This window comes from Mesoplodon bidens (assembly GCF_964165515.1).
Source record: "Mesoplodon bidens genome assembly, chromosome: 12".
NCBI classification, from domain to species: Eukaryota; Metazoa; Chordata; class Mammalia; order Artiodactyla; family Ziphiidae; genus Mesoplodon; species Mesoplodon bidens.
In genome coordinates this window covers 14123604-14140212 of record NC_138168.1, presented here as the reverse complement: position 1 = coordinate 14140212, position 16609 = coordinate 14123604, and the positions used below count along the sequence as shown (strand labels likewise).

Here is a 16609-nt window from a genome sequence, read left to right as displayed (position 1 = left end):
TCAAAGAATGCAACTGACAAGGGATTGATATCCAAAATATCCAAAACAAACAGTTCATACAACTTAATACAGTATGGAAAAACAAACAATGCAATTGAAAAATGGGCAGAAGAGCTAAACAGGCATTTTTACAAAGAAGACATACAGATGGCCAATAAGCACATGAAAAGCTGCTCAACATCACTAATTATTAGAGAAATGCAAATCAAAACTACAATGAGGTATCACCTCACAGTGATCAGAATGGCTACCATCAAAAAGTCTACAAGTAATATATACTGGAGAGGTGTGGAGAAAAGGGAACCCTCCTACACTGTTGGTGGGAATGTAAACTGATGCAGCCACTAAGGAAAACAGTATGGAGGTTCCTTTAAAAAACAAAAATAAAACCTACAGTATGATCCAGCAATCCCACTCCTGGGTATATATCCAGAAAAAAATGAAAACCCTAATTTGAAAAAACACATGCACCTCAATGTTCCTAGCAGCACTATTTACAATAGCCAAGACATGGAAGCAACCTAAATGCCCATCAACAGATGACTAGACAAAGAAGATATGGTACATATATACAATGGAATATCACTCAGTCTTTAAAAAAATGAAATTTTGCCATATGCAGCAACATGGATGGACCTAGAGATTGTCATACTAACTGAAGTTAGCCAGACAGAGACAGACAAATATATATTATATGACATAAGTCTTCTGTGGAATCTAAAAAATAATACAAATGAAGCTATATACAAAATAGAAACAGACTCAAAGACATAGAAAACAAACTTATGATTACCGAAGGGGAGAAGGAGGAAAGGAGGCACAAATTAGGAGTATGGGATTAACAGATACAAACTACTATACATAAAATAGATAAGCAACAAGGATTTACTGTATAGCACAGGGAACTATACCCAATATCTTACAATAACCTATAATGGAATATAATCTGAAAAAAGACTGAATCATCATTATGCTGTACACCTGAAATTAATGCAATATTGCAAATCAACTATACTTCAAAAAAAAAAAGAGATATCTCCTCTTAAGATGCTCCTAAATGCTCTGTCCTTATCTCCCCCTTCAATATACTGTCAAAACTCAGCCAAAGAGATGCTTTAAAAAGAAGAGAACATGTTGTTTATCTAGCCCAACTATCTGATAGCTTTCTATCTCACACATGGCAGGAAAGCCAGGGTGCTGACAGTGTCTCTCACCTTCACATCATGGTCCGTCTCCAGCCTCAGAGCCTGCTTCTCTCCATCTCATCCCAGCTACACTGGTCTCCATGATTTCCTCAAAGACAGCCGACAACACTAACACAGTCCCTTTAACTCACTCTCTCTTTGTGGAATCCTCCTCCCTCAGATAGTATATATGTGCTAATTCCCCCGACTCCTTCATGTTTTTTGTTTTTCTTTTTCTCAAGGAGGCTCCCTCTCCAGGCACTCCAACTGTCTTCTTTTTTCTCTACGGCAGTTATGACCACCTGGCATACTATAAACGTATTCATTTACTCATCTGTGTTCATCGCCTCTCCCTAGAAGGAATGTAAGCCCCATTGAAGCTTTAACTTCTGTCTATAACTTAGCAGATGTTTAGTAAATAGCTACTGAGTGTTAACAAATGAATACATAGAAATGGATAAGAAATATAATGAAGAAAGTATTGATAGTATTTGCCTTCTTGTTTGATTACAACTTAGGGCAAGCCCCTTCCCCTGTCTGGGTTTTAATTTCTTCATGTATAAACTGAGAGGTTGGAACTACATAGACTTAGTTTCCTATAGCTCTGAAAGCCCATGATTCTATGGACACCATGTTGTAACCAAAGAAACTAACCATACAGAAATTAACGTGAAGAGAAGGAAAAATGTCGTTGAATGAATCTCTTGCTTTCTAGTCACCCAGTCTACATAACAAAGATTCTTTATGATCTTAGTCTGTATGCATTTTAGAAAAATAGAATATTAATAACAATGATTTTTTTTTCATTGCAACAGTCTGGGCACAGCTGAGGCCAATAAAAGTTTTCATACTTTCTATTTTCCATTAAAAGCAAGTTTCACCATCATTTAGTTTTCACTCTGGTTGTCCTTAGCACCTTCCCCCATCATGGCTCCTCCTATGATAGCAGCTCTATTTTCTGTGCTCTTCTTGTTTTATTGCCACCTAGTGCAAGATCCAGCGGATGTAGCAAGCTAGGTTTTATCTTTGAAAGCCTGACAGTCAACATTCAAAAATAACCTGATGAAATCACACCAAAGTATTATAAAAAGTATTTTCTATGGATATGTACAGATAACACTACCATTTCTTTCATATTTATTTAATACTTCCAAGTGAAAGAGTATTTGTAAAAAGCACTTGTCAGAAGCAACGTAATAAGCAAACAATAGTTTAGATATTTTGCACAGTAGATATGCATTTCTTAAATCACTGAAAACATAACTTTCCTATAATATTTCTCAAATACCAGAAATAATATTAATCACAACCTCATAATTTATCTTTCCCATGTTATCATTCATGAAACTTTCTTTGTACACTGGGAAGTTAGTATGACTTAATTCTGTGGGATAGAGAGAAAGACATAGCTTCTCCGTCCTGGGTTTTGCTGGTTCTTTCTATAATATTTGCTCTCATATTTTCTCTGAATTTAACAAAAATAACATAGAGCAACACAGTTGAAATATAATTTTTAAAAGCATTATATCTGTCTGATTAATCATGTTCTGCCTTGGTTTATTCAGAATATGCATAGGTAAAAAGATAAAGGGTTTTCCTCTTGCACTGTTGGTGGGAATGTAAATTGATACAGCCACTGTGGAGAACAGTATGGAGGTCCCTTAGAAAACTAAAAATAGAATTACTGTATGACCCAGCAATCCCACTACTGGGCATATACCCAGAGAAAACCATAATTCAAAAGGCACATGCACCCCAATGTTCGTTGCAGCACTGTTTATAATAGCCAGGACATGGAAGCAAACTAAATGTTAATCGACAGACAAATGGATAAAAAAGATGTGGTACCTATATACAGTGGAATATTACTAGCCATAAAGAGGAACAAAATTGTTTCATTTGTAGAGACATGGATGGACCTAGAGACTGTCGTACAGAGTGAAGTAAGTCAGAAAGAGAAAAACAAATCTCGTATATTAACGCATATATGTAGAATCTAGAAAAATGGTACAGATGAACCAGTTTGCAAGGCAGAAATAGAGACACAGATGTAGAGAACAAACATATGGACACCAAGGGGGGAAAGTGGGGGTGGTGGTAGTGGGATGAATTGGGAGATTGGGATTGACATGTATACACTAATATGCATAAAATGGATAACTAATAAGAACATGCTGTATAAAAAAATAAAATAAAATAAAATTCAAATGTAAAAAAAAAAAAGATAAAGAGTTTGAATCATGTATTTGTAAAGCCACATATGCTTTCATCCTCCCTCAAACAAGCCCAAACCCCTAATGTACATCCCTGAAAAGGTAGAAAGCCTAACTTTGTTTTCTATTGGAGCTGTACCAAATAACTCTCCTGGGCAACCACGTTGCCAACAAACAATAAAGAACCTGCCATAAAATAATGTTTTTATGGTATACTGCCAAGAAACTGAGCTTTGCCGTGGAATAAATGGCACCAGCCTAAAATATGGGCACAAAGGCAAATAGAAAATATGGAATTTATTGCTTTGAAGTCAAACTATGTATTATAGCAGTACTTTGGGGGAAATATAAATACTCTGAGCCCACTAAATAACCACGAATGATGCGAAGGTGTTTGAATTGTACAGCATGGGAGCAGCTGTTCTGCAAGTCTTATGTAAACCTCTTGAAATTGGTTTCCTTTTCCAATTAAGAAAAAGGAAAGAGATAAAAGATGGGCTAGATCGGGAGAAATCACAAACAAGCACAATATAAATGAGTCTCTTAGTGTTAGCGCTCCATCAAATGTTTTTTCTCACTGCATTTTTATTATGCAGTTCCTAGGGTTACCTTTTGACATCTGTTAATACCTTTAAAAGGGGTGTTTGCTTTACTAAAGAAAAGCAAGGGCTGATCCTGAAAAAAGCATTTAATTAATGTGGAGTGTCAAAGATTAGAATGAATCTGGCTTCATGAAGAAAAATAGAAAAATACACTGTTACTTGTTGCTTTCATGCTAGCAGCACATTTCATTTTAATCTAAATTTTCTCACAAGTAATACTGAATACTTGCTGTCTCCAAATCAAGAGAAAAGTGACCTATCAGTATACGTCTTCTACCACTCAGAATACACAGATTCCACGGTTCACCACTCTGTAAGTCTTCCAAGAGACAGTCACTTCAGTAGTTGATGGCAAATTGAGATTTTAGCCAAAGTGAGATCATAGGCCACAAAATAAAAACAAGGGCGTAGGGACAACTCATGGACACTTGGGTTTGTCTGGGGACTTGTATGAGTACTTGACTATTCTTAGTCTAGAAAAGTAAGGAGCAGTGTCAGAAAACAAAGCTAGAAAGGGAAGAATTCACAGACATGGGAATTCCCACATGAGAGTTCATTTTCCTAGAACACTGGACTTTATCTTCTCCTGGGTAACCCTCCTCTCCCTCTAGGCTTCCTCTCAAAGGCCACCTCCCACAAGAAACCTCCTTGGGCTTCCCTCCCTTCCCTCCCTGCCCCTGTCTGAGTGAGGAGCCTTTTCCCTGTGCCTCCCTCCACTTTCCTGGTCCTTGTTTGTTATATTGTCGTTGTTTACTTACCTCAACCACTTACCCTCCCAGGAACTGGGAGAACAAGACCTGTGACTTGTTTAATTCTGTAGACCCAGTATAGAGGCAAAAACTGAAAGCTCACTAGGGACTTCCCTGGCAGTCTGGTAGTTAAGACTCTGCCCTCCCAATGCAGGGGGCATGGGTTTGATCCCTGGCTGGGGAACTAAGATCTCACATGCCCTGCGGTGCAGCCAAAAAGTAAATAAAAAACAAAAACAAAAGCTCACTAAATGAATAACAAGTAGGATCAATGTCTGAGGATATGTTTTATACTGCACAGTTTTCCTTCTTTTAAAAAAAATTATTTGATTTTGTCCTGCAAAGTAAATTCTGAAAAATCTACACAAATCACAAATACCTTCCAAAACGAGAATGATGAGATCCTTTATAAGAAAAGATATGTGGTTATTACATGTTTCTATTTTTCTCAAAGGAAAGTTAGTTGACATAGACAAAATAAGGTAGATTAGAAATTTTATGCCTAACACTGTTTCTTACAAGCCAAGAAACCTACATGAAGCCATGTCTTCAACTGAAAAATAGAGAGAATCCAATCTGTGTTTGCTCTCTTACGAAATTGTTGAAAGGATAAAGTAAGTTAATGGGAATAAAAGTATTTTTTAAACTTTTACATTGGTATATTAGGGGTATTTAGATGTTAAAAAAGCATAAATGGGATTTAATTACATAGAGTTTTCTACTTCTTTGTCTTATACAGGGTAAAAGTTGAGGAATATGCTTTGGTGACAAGTTTGAGTTTGACATTGTCACAGTCTGTCCTTGGACGTAAGTAGGATATTTTTGGACCTATAACCTTGATCTATTTTAGTTATTGTTACCATCACCAACCACATCATCAAATACAGAACTTTAATAACACGTTAGACTCAAGTCTCTTTTGTGTTTCCTTGTGGTAGAGTCAGAATTCAGTACAAAACAAAAAAATCGTTCACGCCTGTTCCAGATACTTTTAACATGGACAGTGTGCTGACTTTGAAAAGCTCCTTGGTGGAACAAAAGTGAAATGTATCACCAGCTGCCGGCATCTTAGTTGCATTCCTGCACATGGCAGAATAAAATAGAAGATAACTGGTCCCAACTGGTCTCCACTGTGATGTGAGACTACACTTGGCAGACAACCTACAGTCAGCTGTAACATGATTGGCTAGACTATAATATAACGAAGTAATACTGAGACTTTACTGTTCTGGCCATCAGTCAACTTAATAGCATCCTAGCATGCAGAATTCAGAATTATAATGACTTGAAATGTTTTTCAGGAGCAATGAATTAGTAAGTCAATTATTCAAGTACTTGACTGATATCCATCCCAGTGAGGACATACCCTAAGGTCTCCTTCCCTCACCTATGGTCCAGAAGTGACACAGACATGGCAAAGGTTGTGTTGTCTGAAAGCCACCCCAGTGCCATTGCAAAGATCTTGCTGCACAAAATTTCAAGATGGCACAATGATGGTCCCATTGGCTTTCCAACCCAGCCACTTGAGGTGTGATAACTCTTTATTTGGAGCAATACTTTCTCAAGTGTCTACGAGTCAGAGCAGTAATGTGGCAGTTAAAAATTGCTTCCTGTCCATCACAGAATATAGAAATTTCACACTACCCTTCACACTAATCACACTTCTTCCCTTGAAAATAAGTTATTTGAACAATTCCATTACTGAGATGCCCGATAACTTTTCTTTCTTTGGACAAGTGCACGGGAACCATTCAAAATCATTGTGTCACCTCTGCTACACTCCATGATATGAGTTCTGTGACTACAGTTTAACAGCTCTGTATGAGAGACAGAAGTGGGGTAGGGAATCAATAGCTTATTTATTGAGCTCTAAATTCTTTTGTTTTTTCCAACAGATCACTTGTACTGTAAGATATAGTTTTTAAATTTCTGTAACAATATTATGAAATATCCTTTTAAAGGATAGATCAGTGAAAGTTTAACGATTCAAAATGATAGAACTATATGGTACTAGTTGGCACAATTATTGTGTCATCATACAATTCCTTACCTTTATATCCATGGGTCTCTACAGCAAAATCGCAGAGCTCTAAAATCCTTTACTTTCATAATATGTCATGAGAGACCTACTTCTAAATAAAGAAATATTGTGCCATCTACATGATTTTCATTCTTGTGGGTCAGATACCATACAGCCTCCTAACCTTGCCTCTCACCTGCCCTTACCATCCCCCTTCACACACACTCACTCACATTTTCACATACACATTTCATCCAAACCAGCCAGGCTCCAGATCTTTGAATGTGCCTACTTACTCTCTTACTTCTTTTTCCTTTAATGCTCTTTCTCTCAGCTAGAATATACTTTCTCCTCTTTTTACCAATTCAAATCCTTCCATTTCAAGATTTCATTGCTTCTGAGAAGCATGGGATTCTTGACTAACTGAATCTGCCACTCATCTTAACCTTGCTTTGAATATGCTCATTGGTTATTTATAAGCAATATGTACCACACAGGTATGGGTTTCTTTCAAGTTGCCTCAAAGGATTCTGGGAGCTCCAGGTGGGCATGTAGCATCTCGCAAGTAGACCTCAAGCTCCTCAGGATGAGGAAACATCTACTCAACTTGCTCTGATTCCCCATTCCATCTGGCAAGTGTTCTGCTCAAAAGAGTCACTGAAGGCATTTTGCAAAACTGCTTGAATGACTTTTAAAGATGAATAACTGTCCATTGTTTAAGATATTCGGATGATTTTTAAAGATGTCTGAGGTATTCATTTTCACCAATCTGGGTCTGTTTTCATCTCCCACAGTGTACAGTTGTATACTTACCGGAACAGAAACTTGAGGATTATCTACAAGTTTTCCCAGCACAGCAAAGCCATCGACATCGATTTGGCCTCTTGGCTTTATAGGTAAGGACTCGATCCTGTTGCAGTCAACAAAAAGAGTCGCACTGCTCCTTTCCACGCCAATCATGATCTTATGCCAATGGGAATCAAACAAGGAGGGCAAATTCGAAAAGGTCACAGTTTGGAGATTTCCATCCAGTCCCTTGTATGAAAACGCAACAGATTTTGTTCCACCATTAATCTTCATGCCAACTTGTTCCTTCCCCGAGGAATCCTGAATCTGCCAGATGCTCCAGTTCTTTTCAAGTGTGCTTCCAGTCATCCGAAAAGTGGTTAGAAAGGAGTATTCTTCAGGCAGCCCACTGGGATATAATTGCCTGAGTAAAATTTTAAGACAGTAAATATAAACCGTGTTTTCTGTACCCAAGCATATTACCATATTTCCTAATTATGCTGTTTTAGATTCTAGACCTACAAAAGGCTCCAGTGTGAGAAACCACGTACAAGTTGTTCTTTCATGACTGTTCATAAAGACCTTCACTGAAGTTCATTCGTGTACATTAATGTTTCATCTTAAAATACACATTAAAAAAAACCCTCCCTCATAGCTAAGGAGTGTTCCCAAATGCTACATAATCCCAACAGTATTACTATTTATGCTACCTAAAGAGCTACTATTCAGCAATTCCACCTCAAAAAACACATTCCGCCAAAAACACATTCTTGCAAAGTTCTGGGCAACATTCTTCCACAAATGAGAGAAGAGATCATTTGGAATCCAAAGCAGCTCTACCAGTTTAGGACACCCTTTAATTAAAGCGGGTTCTTGACATTTTATTTTAACGTAATATGTTAGGATTTTTTGTTATTTCCATAATTGCTTGGATTTTCTCCTCCCCAAGTATAACCTAGACTCATAAGTATTTTGAGAATCGGTCACTTGCAGACATGAGAAGCCCCTTCACACTGAGCATGTCTGTCTCTTCCAAGGACTTCAGAGTGTGTTAAAGTAGCAGCTGGTTGCTTGTCACTGGACATGTGACAAGGGAAAGGTGACCAGTTATTAATTCTCTACTCCAACCCAGTTGTTCCCCAATCTGCCAGTTAAATCTGTATCATGGCAACTTCCTTTACTGCTCTAAAGGGCTGCATAAGATTTCATTGTCCCTCCTGCATCCCCCATCCCTGTGGAGGTAGCCATCTGGAGCTGCACCAGCTACCTGGGTCTTCTGTTGAAGCCAAGCGGCTAAAAGCTGAAGACTGAACTTTAAAAAATCAGGACATAGTAAATGTAAACATCACCGTTATATCTTTACCTTCAAGGGCTTGAAGGTTGTTTCCTTCTACCTTCCTCCTTATAAGCATAGAAAAATCCCTAAGCAAAGGAGAAATCCTAGGAAAACTAGAGGCCAATTAATTTTGTTTGAACAGGATCCAAAGTCCCAAATAACCTTCCTTCAGGTCAAACTCCTGTTTTACAGCCCTCTTCTTGTGTAAAGAAGAAAAGGCAAGAAGAAACAACTAAGTGGATACTGGTTTAATTTGTTACAAACTAATATGAATAACATAAAAATTCATTGTATTAGCATTTGCACTGTGCCCGTTACATTAAAATATATTGTTGGGGTCGAAAAGTTCTAAACCAAAATTTTCCTCAGTCCCAAATGTTTAGCTGTCATAGTTAGCTGTCAACTATGTCAACAGATATCATTGCTTTGTTAGTTTTATAAAAATAACAAAAATGTGAAAGCTTCATCTGAGTATTCTTTTATCATCCAAGTACTTCTTTAGCCATTATTTTCTAATATGACTTTAGTTTTTATTTATAACACTGGGTGAATTCAATTTTCAGTTCATATTTTAATTGATTACTGGTGATGTTTATTATTCTTATTGCAAAGCTTTCAATTTGCTAAATATATTTTATGTCTGTCAAGTGCAAGGGAGGTTTAAATATGTACATTTTAGAAGATTCAGTTTGGAACTAAAGAAGAAAAAAACGTATGCAAGAACTATTTACTATCCTATTTTTCCAGAAAAAGGATGTCTAACATATCTATTTTGATATTTGTTTTTAATATAGATTCTGTTTGTCATATTTCCTTTGACTTTAGATTTCTCAGATTACACCTATTCCAGAATCTTCTAGAGAAGAAACTAAGGTTCACTAATGACAGTATAAGACATTGCCTACTTTAAATTAATATTGATATGTTAATATTGATAATACTAGATCCATACACATATCCTTAAAATATTCATGCCCTTTGATCCAATACTTTTCATTTTGGAAACTTAAGAAAGTAATCACAAAATGGTGAAACAGTTTTATGTACAAAACATGTATTGCATCATTTGTAATAACAAAAAATTGGAAATAATGTAAATGTTCAATAAAACAGTAATTGTAAACAGTGAAAAAAGATATTGCCTACTGTGTAATCGTAAAGCCTATGGAAGTTTATACATCTCATTTAACCAACCTTGATTAATTTGGAGCTAGGAGGTAACTTAAAAGTCTTATTCAATGGTGAAATTTGGCAAGTGTCCATTTAAATTATAAATTTTTTTATTATTCTTTCCAATCAATGACCTGAATTTAACTAGCTACTTAAAGAGTTTTAGGGGGATCCCAAGATAGTTACTGTTGAGGTGTGAGTTTTTCCAAGAAGGAAGATAATCCTAATATTTTATCTTCTCTTCCTTAAAGCATTAATTTTCTAGGCTTTTAAAAACTTATCTGTGTAAAAAATAATAATAATAATAAATATCAAAAAATAAAAAACTTATCTGTGTCACCTATATATTTGTTTAAAGATGTACTGAGCAAGGCTGCAGAATTTCATCAGTCTCTAGGAAAAACAAGTCTAGGTGTTTTGATCCTAGAAGTCACAGTAACTTCTCATGACTCCTTTGCAAAGACATTATGAGGTTAACAGAGGGATCTCTCCCAATTTGTGCTTCATCCAATCTCTCCTGCTAAGTGAACAAAGTGATTGTGTTGACGGTAGGATATGACAAAACGTCTTCATTTACTTCTGATTTGGTCACGTAATGCCAAAAACTTTTTTAAAATGGGAGGTGGTTGAGGTTCCTGGAAGAATAATTCATAATAAACATGTGGCTAAGTCAAGAGCACCCATCTCTCTTTCTCCATATATACGAGTATAATATGTGTGTTTGTGTGTCTACACAAATGTCATCAGGATTATCATGCTATTAATCTTTTGAACTAGGTTAATGCAGTAAGAGGGAAGAGGAGAATGGTAAGAGGAAAAACATGGTGAAAAGAGAAAATTCCTTTTAGTGTTCAAGTTAATAAAATATATATGTGTGTGTGTGTTTATCTGTGTACACCTAAGGCCATTTAAAAGTCCTCATAAGTTTAAGTTATAGAACAGTCAGTCCCATTTTCTTTTTTGAACAACTGAGATTCTTTTCTGGCAACTATGCTCTACACATTGATAAGTAAACTTGACAGGATACATAATTTAAAAGAAGCTGAATCTATAAATGATTTATTTCATTATATTACAATCTGCACAGAATACCTTAAAAGGAGAACCATAGGGTTTGAATAAAAAATAAGAAATCTTTGAACCTTGGAACATTTGTTTATGACCTAACCCAAAGAAAAGCTAAGGATTGTTACTGCAAACAAACATAATATATTTGAAGTACAAGTTGAGATTGTGACACTCTTATGCCTAAAAAAAAAAAAAAAGAATAAAAAGCACCAAAATTATGTGGCTCCTAATATTTTTAAAAAATTGAAAACATAACTAAGGATGAATCATGACTCTTTCACATTAGCTCCATATGCCATACTCTCCCTCCCAAAAAGATCCTGCTAGTAGTTTCTTTCACTCCTTCGGAGTCTATATTCTCCTGCACAGATTCCCTTAAAAACCAAGACAGTCTACTGCATGCATGGTTTGAGAGTAGTTCTGGTCCCTGCCTTTCTTGAGTGAATAGGACTTGGAGGGCAGCTCGAAAAGAAAGAATCCACTAAGGTGAAAACACCCCCATCTGCACCTCTCTCTTCTAGTGCTCTCCACCACTTACAATAAACATTTCACCAATACCCATGTACCAGGCTCTATTCGTCATCTCCGTGTATTAACATTTTCTCTTCATGGCAACCCAATGGCATCATTATTATTATTCCTAGTTTTAAACTGAGGGAACAGAATCAAAGACAGTCTAAGCAACTTGCCCAAGGAACTCCACCTATCTCGGCCCTCTGGCTCTCCTTCTTCCTTTTTTATTTCTTTCTGCTACTCTCTTCTTCTATTCCTTCCTCCTTCTTTCTTCATATCTTAATAAGCCTTGCCAGTAAAACAAGAGCCTTTAGTCTTTGTGGGAGCAAGGAGTCAAGGAGACAGAAAATATGGGACATTGGTGAAAATGTCCTGTGACATTTTTACCCGTGAAAAATATTTCGTGATCACTCTAGGCGCTTAGAGAAAAACAACAGCAAAGGTGAGCAGGAGGTAGGAAGGCTTCATGGCCTCAAGTTTATCAACCTCTGAACTTAGAGTTAATGACAGTCCAGATTGTACCTTAAATTATAGATAAGAAAGGTCAACATTGAGGGTCTTGCGTCATGTTTAATTATTTTATTGAAGAAAGAAAAACCAAAGTATTCTAAAGCTTATTTAAGAACACATCTAGCACATGAAAAGAAAATATAGAAAAAAGTCAATGGCTGCTATCATGTCTTTAATCTTTCCAAATGTGACTGGTTTCCAGGGTCAGTATGGGATAGTGGTTAGAAGCACAGCCTCTGAAATGATTCTGCCTGGGTTTCAATCCTCCCAGCACCTCCTAACCCTGTGGCCTTATGCAAGTAACAAACTTTCTGGCCTCAGTTTTCTCCTCCATGAAATGTGGATAATAATTTCCCCACCACAAAATTGTAATGAAGATGTTAATTAGTAAATCTATAAAAAGAGCTTATACAGTACACTATCTTGTTTTATAAAATATAGTATGTTCAAAACATGAATTTCTATCTGCAATCTGGCACTATATCAGAATATTCTAATTTCAACAAAATTTTCATTATTATAAACATTTAGAACTTCATAATATCCTTTTACTGCTCTTATAAATCATTCTTTACCTTTACATCTTAATTTCTATCAAAGCCCTAATTTTCTCATTCATATACCAAAGGAATCTTAATTACATTTTTTACAGTGCCCCAAAACATTCAATCATCATCATCATCATCACATTTAAGGTTTTTAGGTGATATAAAACTGAAAACCCTGAAGCTCATTCCTAAAAATGGCATGATTCAAAACTTACACATGCACTAAACCACCTCAGTTATAATAATTTAAAGAAGAAAAGGCTTAGTTCCAGAGAAGGAGATGCAGGATTTTTAAAGTATTATCACTACCATTGTTTCTGTTATCATTATTCTAGTTTTGCTTTTGTTTGGTTCCTGCCAGGAGCCAAGCACTAGATGTGTGGATCTATTTCAGCACCAGGATGCTTGAACAGCGCCATCGTGAGCCTTCTAACTGCTCAGCGGTTTCTAGTTAAATTTATGGGGAGCTGCAAGAGCGAGGAGATATGGGGATATATGTATATGTATAGCTGATTCACTTTGTTATAAAGCAGAAACTAACACACCATTCTAAGGCAATTATACTCCAATAACTATGTTAAAAAAATTTATGCTTAACCTCTGGCACTTTTCACAGAGAGTCCTTTCAGGCAAAACCAGACAAATTTTAGAAAAACAGAGAGCAAAGTAATAAGAATATGTCCTGAATCAATGTATAATAGTCTCAGTGATCCTTTTTTCCTGGAATGGAAAGTAAATTACACACTGAAAACATGAAGAGCATTCACATATTCAGGTACTAAAGGCAGGTAGGTAAATAAATTCCTTCATCTTTAAATAAAATCATGATCCAAGAAACACTGAGCAGGAGAAGACTCTCAACACTGATTAGATTTTCATTTTTTAAGTTGTGCTTGAGGCAGGTAATTAGATCAAGTATTTTTCTTTACATTACCTGGTTGGAATCTTGAAGTCTACCTTATTTCCCAGTTTGTAAGCCACTTGTAATGCAGTTGATCCCACTACCCTCTGGATAGCTCTTCTGGATGCTGCTTTATCTATCTGGAACTGAGAAATCAAGTCAAACCCTACAGAAAGAGAACACAAAATAAAAGTGTAAAATTAGATTGGTTTCATTCCTTTCCACAACTTTCCCAAATAAAAGATGTATCAGGTAGGTTTATAGAAAACGTGCATTGTCAATATGATACACTGATACTCACCTGGTAAATCATCTTGTCCAATCCTGACCTTTGGACAGAGTTCATTTTCACCATTAGAATTTGAATTAACAGGGAACCCTGCAAAAGAGATAACGTGTCATCCTACCTCAACCCCTACAGGGATCATGGAGATGTATCAATAATAATGAGCTGAGCAACTGTTTAAAGTACAAAGTTATACTAAACATACTAAACTATGCTATATTTACTTACAAGTAGTATATTTGGGTTTAACTCTATGACTCTATGATTATAATTTATTCATCTTCAACCCATCCTGGAAGTGAGGCAAGGCACAAAGTTGTTTTAATAATTTGTGTTGGGAACATGTTCCCTTTGGGGAAGTTCAGAATTTGTTCTTTTTGGAACCAGAGCTGCATGATGTTCTGAATGGCACAGTGTCAGAAAACTGTTTGGAAAACTTCTGGTGGTTTGGGCTAGAAGATATTCCTTTAACACCACAAATTTTAGAAATCCTAAGAGAATCCAGAGCCAGTTCAATGGGACTTCTGAAAAGTGAAGTTCTATTTTTTTTTTTGAAAAGTGAAGTTCTTAAGAATCTTTGTCAAGTTGAGAAAGGAGTTGAGGATGTCTTAGGATTCATTAACCCTAAACAAAATATAGAGGATGCACTTAATTTCATAAATTTATTCTAAGAGATCAAATAAGCATTCCAACTAGACTATTGCCAGCATCTTAGAATAAGGAAGAGTAACAAGAAGAAAAGAATTGTGAGAATTAAACCCTCAATCACAAGAAGGATGAGAAATCCTGGAATGAAATTGGGTGCTCCTTACACAAGTGAAATGTTGTGGGCGGGGGGGACAGTTTTTTCAACAACACAGAAGGCTTCTTGTAACTGTCCAACCCTGGTGCCCTGCTGAGCCTCACCTGGTGACAGACACGTCCTAGATTTCAGAAAAAGCATTTTCCAGTTACACAGCTTTGGTCTCGCCATTTCAGTACATCAGACATCCTCTTTATATGTCCCCTGACCCCAGATTATTGGCTTCCATCCATCTATCCATCCATCATTACCAATCACCATCTGAACCAGGTAGGCGCTGGGTGAGGCACTGGAGCACACAGATTAGGTTTCCTGCCCAGCTGTGATCACAGCCAGGACTTTTCCATATGCAACACTGAACACGGAAAACAAGCTACAGAACACACCCACGGCCAAGGCAGGTTGAAGAAGGAGAGCGTGAAGGGCCCTGGATGCCTCACTCAGCCACAACCCTGCTTGATCCTTTCCAGAACGAGTAACATTTTGAAATCTAGAAACTGTGGCCCTTACTTGGGCGACGCTTGACAGTTGCGGATGCCCAAGGTCCCACAAAGCTGCATACAAAGAAGAGAACTGGGATTTTCCTGAAGAGAAGAGAAGAAAAATGACTCAAACAGGAGCCCCTGCACATGGGGACTACTTCACTATTTTAAATATGGCACACCTGATGAATGCAGGTGACCGGCCCTCAGTCTAGTTTACATTTTCCATTTTCCTTATTAACTCCGATTAAGAGATTGAATGAGTTCTCACACTTCGGTCTCACTTTCTCCATACCTACCTGTCTCACTACTTCTACACCCATATTCTTGTCTCTGTCTTCGTTTATCTTCCTTTTTCTGCATCTCCATTTGGGTGGCTCTCTCTTTCTCCCTCTTTCTCTGTCTCTCTCCTGTCTCTCATTTTTGCTCTTTTCTGTCTCACTCCGTCATCTATCTCTCTGTCTCTCTGCTCTCCCCCTCTCCCCTCCTACCACCACTGCAAAAACACACACCTTGGGTTCCAAGGGTTCCCAGCCCAGTCTCCCCACCACTCTTTTCTGCGTCAAGGTCTTACCAGAAGTTCTTCATTTTCCCAACTGGTTTTCCTTTGTTGCCAACAGTCCCAATGAAGGAGGGGTTGTGGGGAGTCAATGCTCCCCCAAGACCCCTTCAGTGCCACCCCAGGCCAGCCTTGGTCCCTCCTGCCCCTGTGAGGGCTTAAAGCACAGGGAGTGAACCAGAGGCATCTGGTGACACTTTAAGCCAAAGCAGAGGGAAGGGGTGGGAAGAGGCCGCCCTGTAAGGCCAGGCCTAGCCAGGGGTGTGTCCCCAAAGCTAACAAGGTTACACTGAAGGAGGGACTAGCAAAGGGAACGTTTGCTGAAAAGTAAAAAAAATCAGGATGTGGAGAAATTCACCAGAAAAAATCCAGGCAAGCTGCTATAGGAATACAGTGGAAGCTTTGAGAACTGCTCTAGGAATACACTGCAAGCTTTTGGAGGACTGGGGTAAAGAGGGGCTCCCTGGAGGGCAGGGATGTGGGAATTCACAGGGGCCCTGGTGCCCAGCCAACCTAGGTTTGAATCCCGGTTTGTTCTGAAGCTCTTCAGTTGTTGTCCTCAGGCAAAGCAGTTCATCTGTCTGTAACTTAGTTACCTTAACTGCAATACAAGTTGAACAGTTACCCCAAACAATTGTTAAAGAATTAAACAAAATAGCAGAGCCTCACACTTGGCTTTTGAAAACCAACATTATTCCCCGTAATCATTGTCATTGTAGCTAACACTTCACCATGTGTGCCCCTCTATTGAAAATACTTGATGCCTGATAACATTTAATTCTCATTTCACTGTAAGGTAAGACTAAAATTATCTCTATTCTAGAAATGAGACAACTGGGGCACAGAAAATGAAGTAACTTGTAACTTCAAAGTTGCACAG

General features: G+C 37.5%; 1 protein-coding gene across 1 annotated transcript in view; it reads right to left on the bottom strand.

Moving 5' to 3' along the window:
* The window catches only part of COL9A1 (collagen type IX alpha 1 chain), a gene marked incomplete at its 5' end in the record, with an annotated part of 84497 nt that extends 68739 nt beyond the window's left edge, over positions 1–15758 (bottom strand). Inside the window, 5 exons of the mRNA XM_081251222.1 lie at positions 7582–7978; positions 13634–13766; positions 13902–13979; positions 15199–15272; positions 15745–15758. Of these exons, the coding sequence (XP_081107348.1) occupies positions 7582–7978; positions 13634–13766; positions 13902–13979; positions 15199–15272; positions 15745–15758 (696 nt within the window). The remainder of the gene's footprint in view (positions 1–7581; positions 7979–13633; positions 13767–13901; positions 13980–15198; positions 15273–15744) is intronic.
* Between the last annotated feature and the right edge of the window lie 851 nt (positions 15759–16609).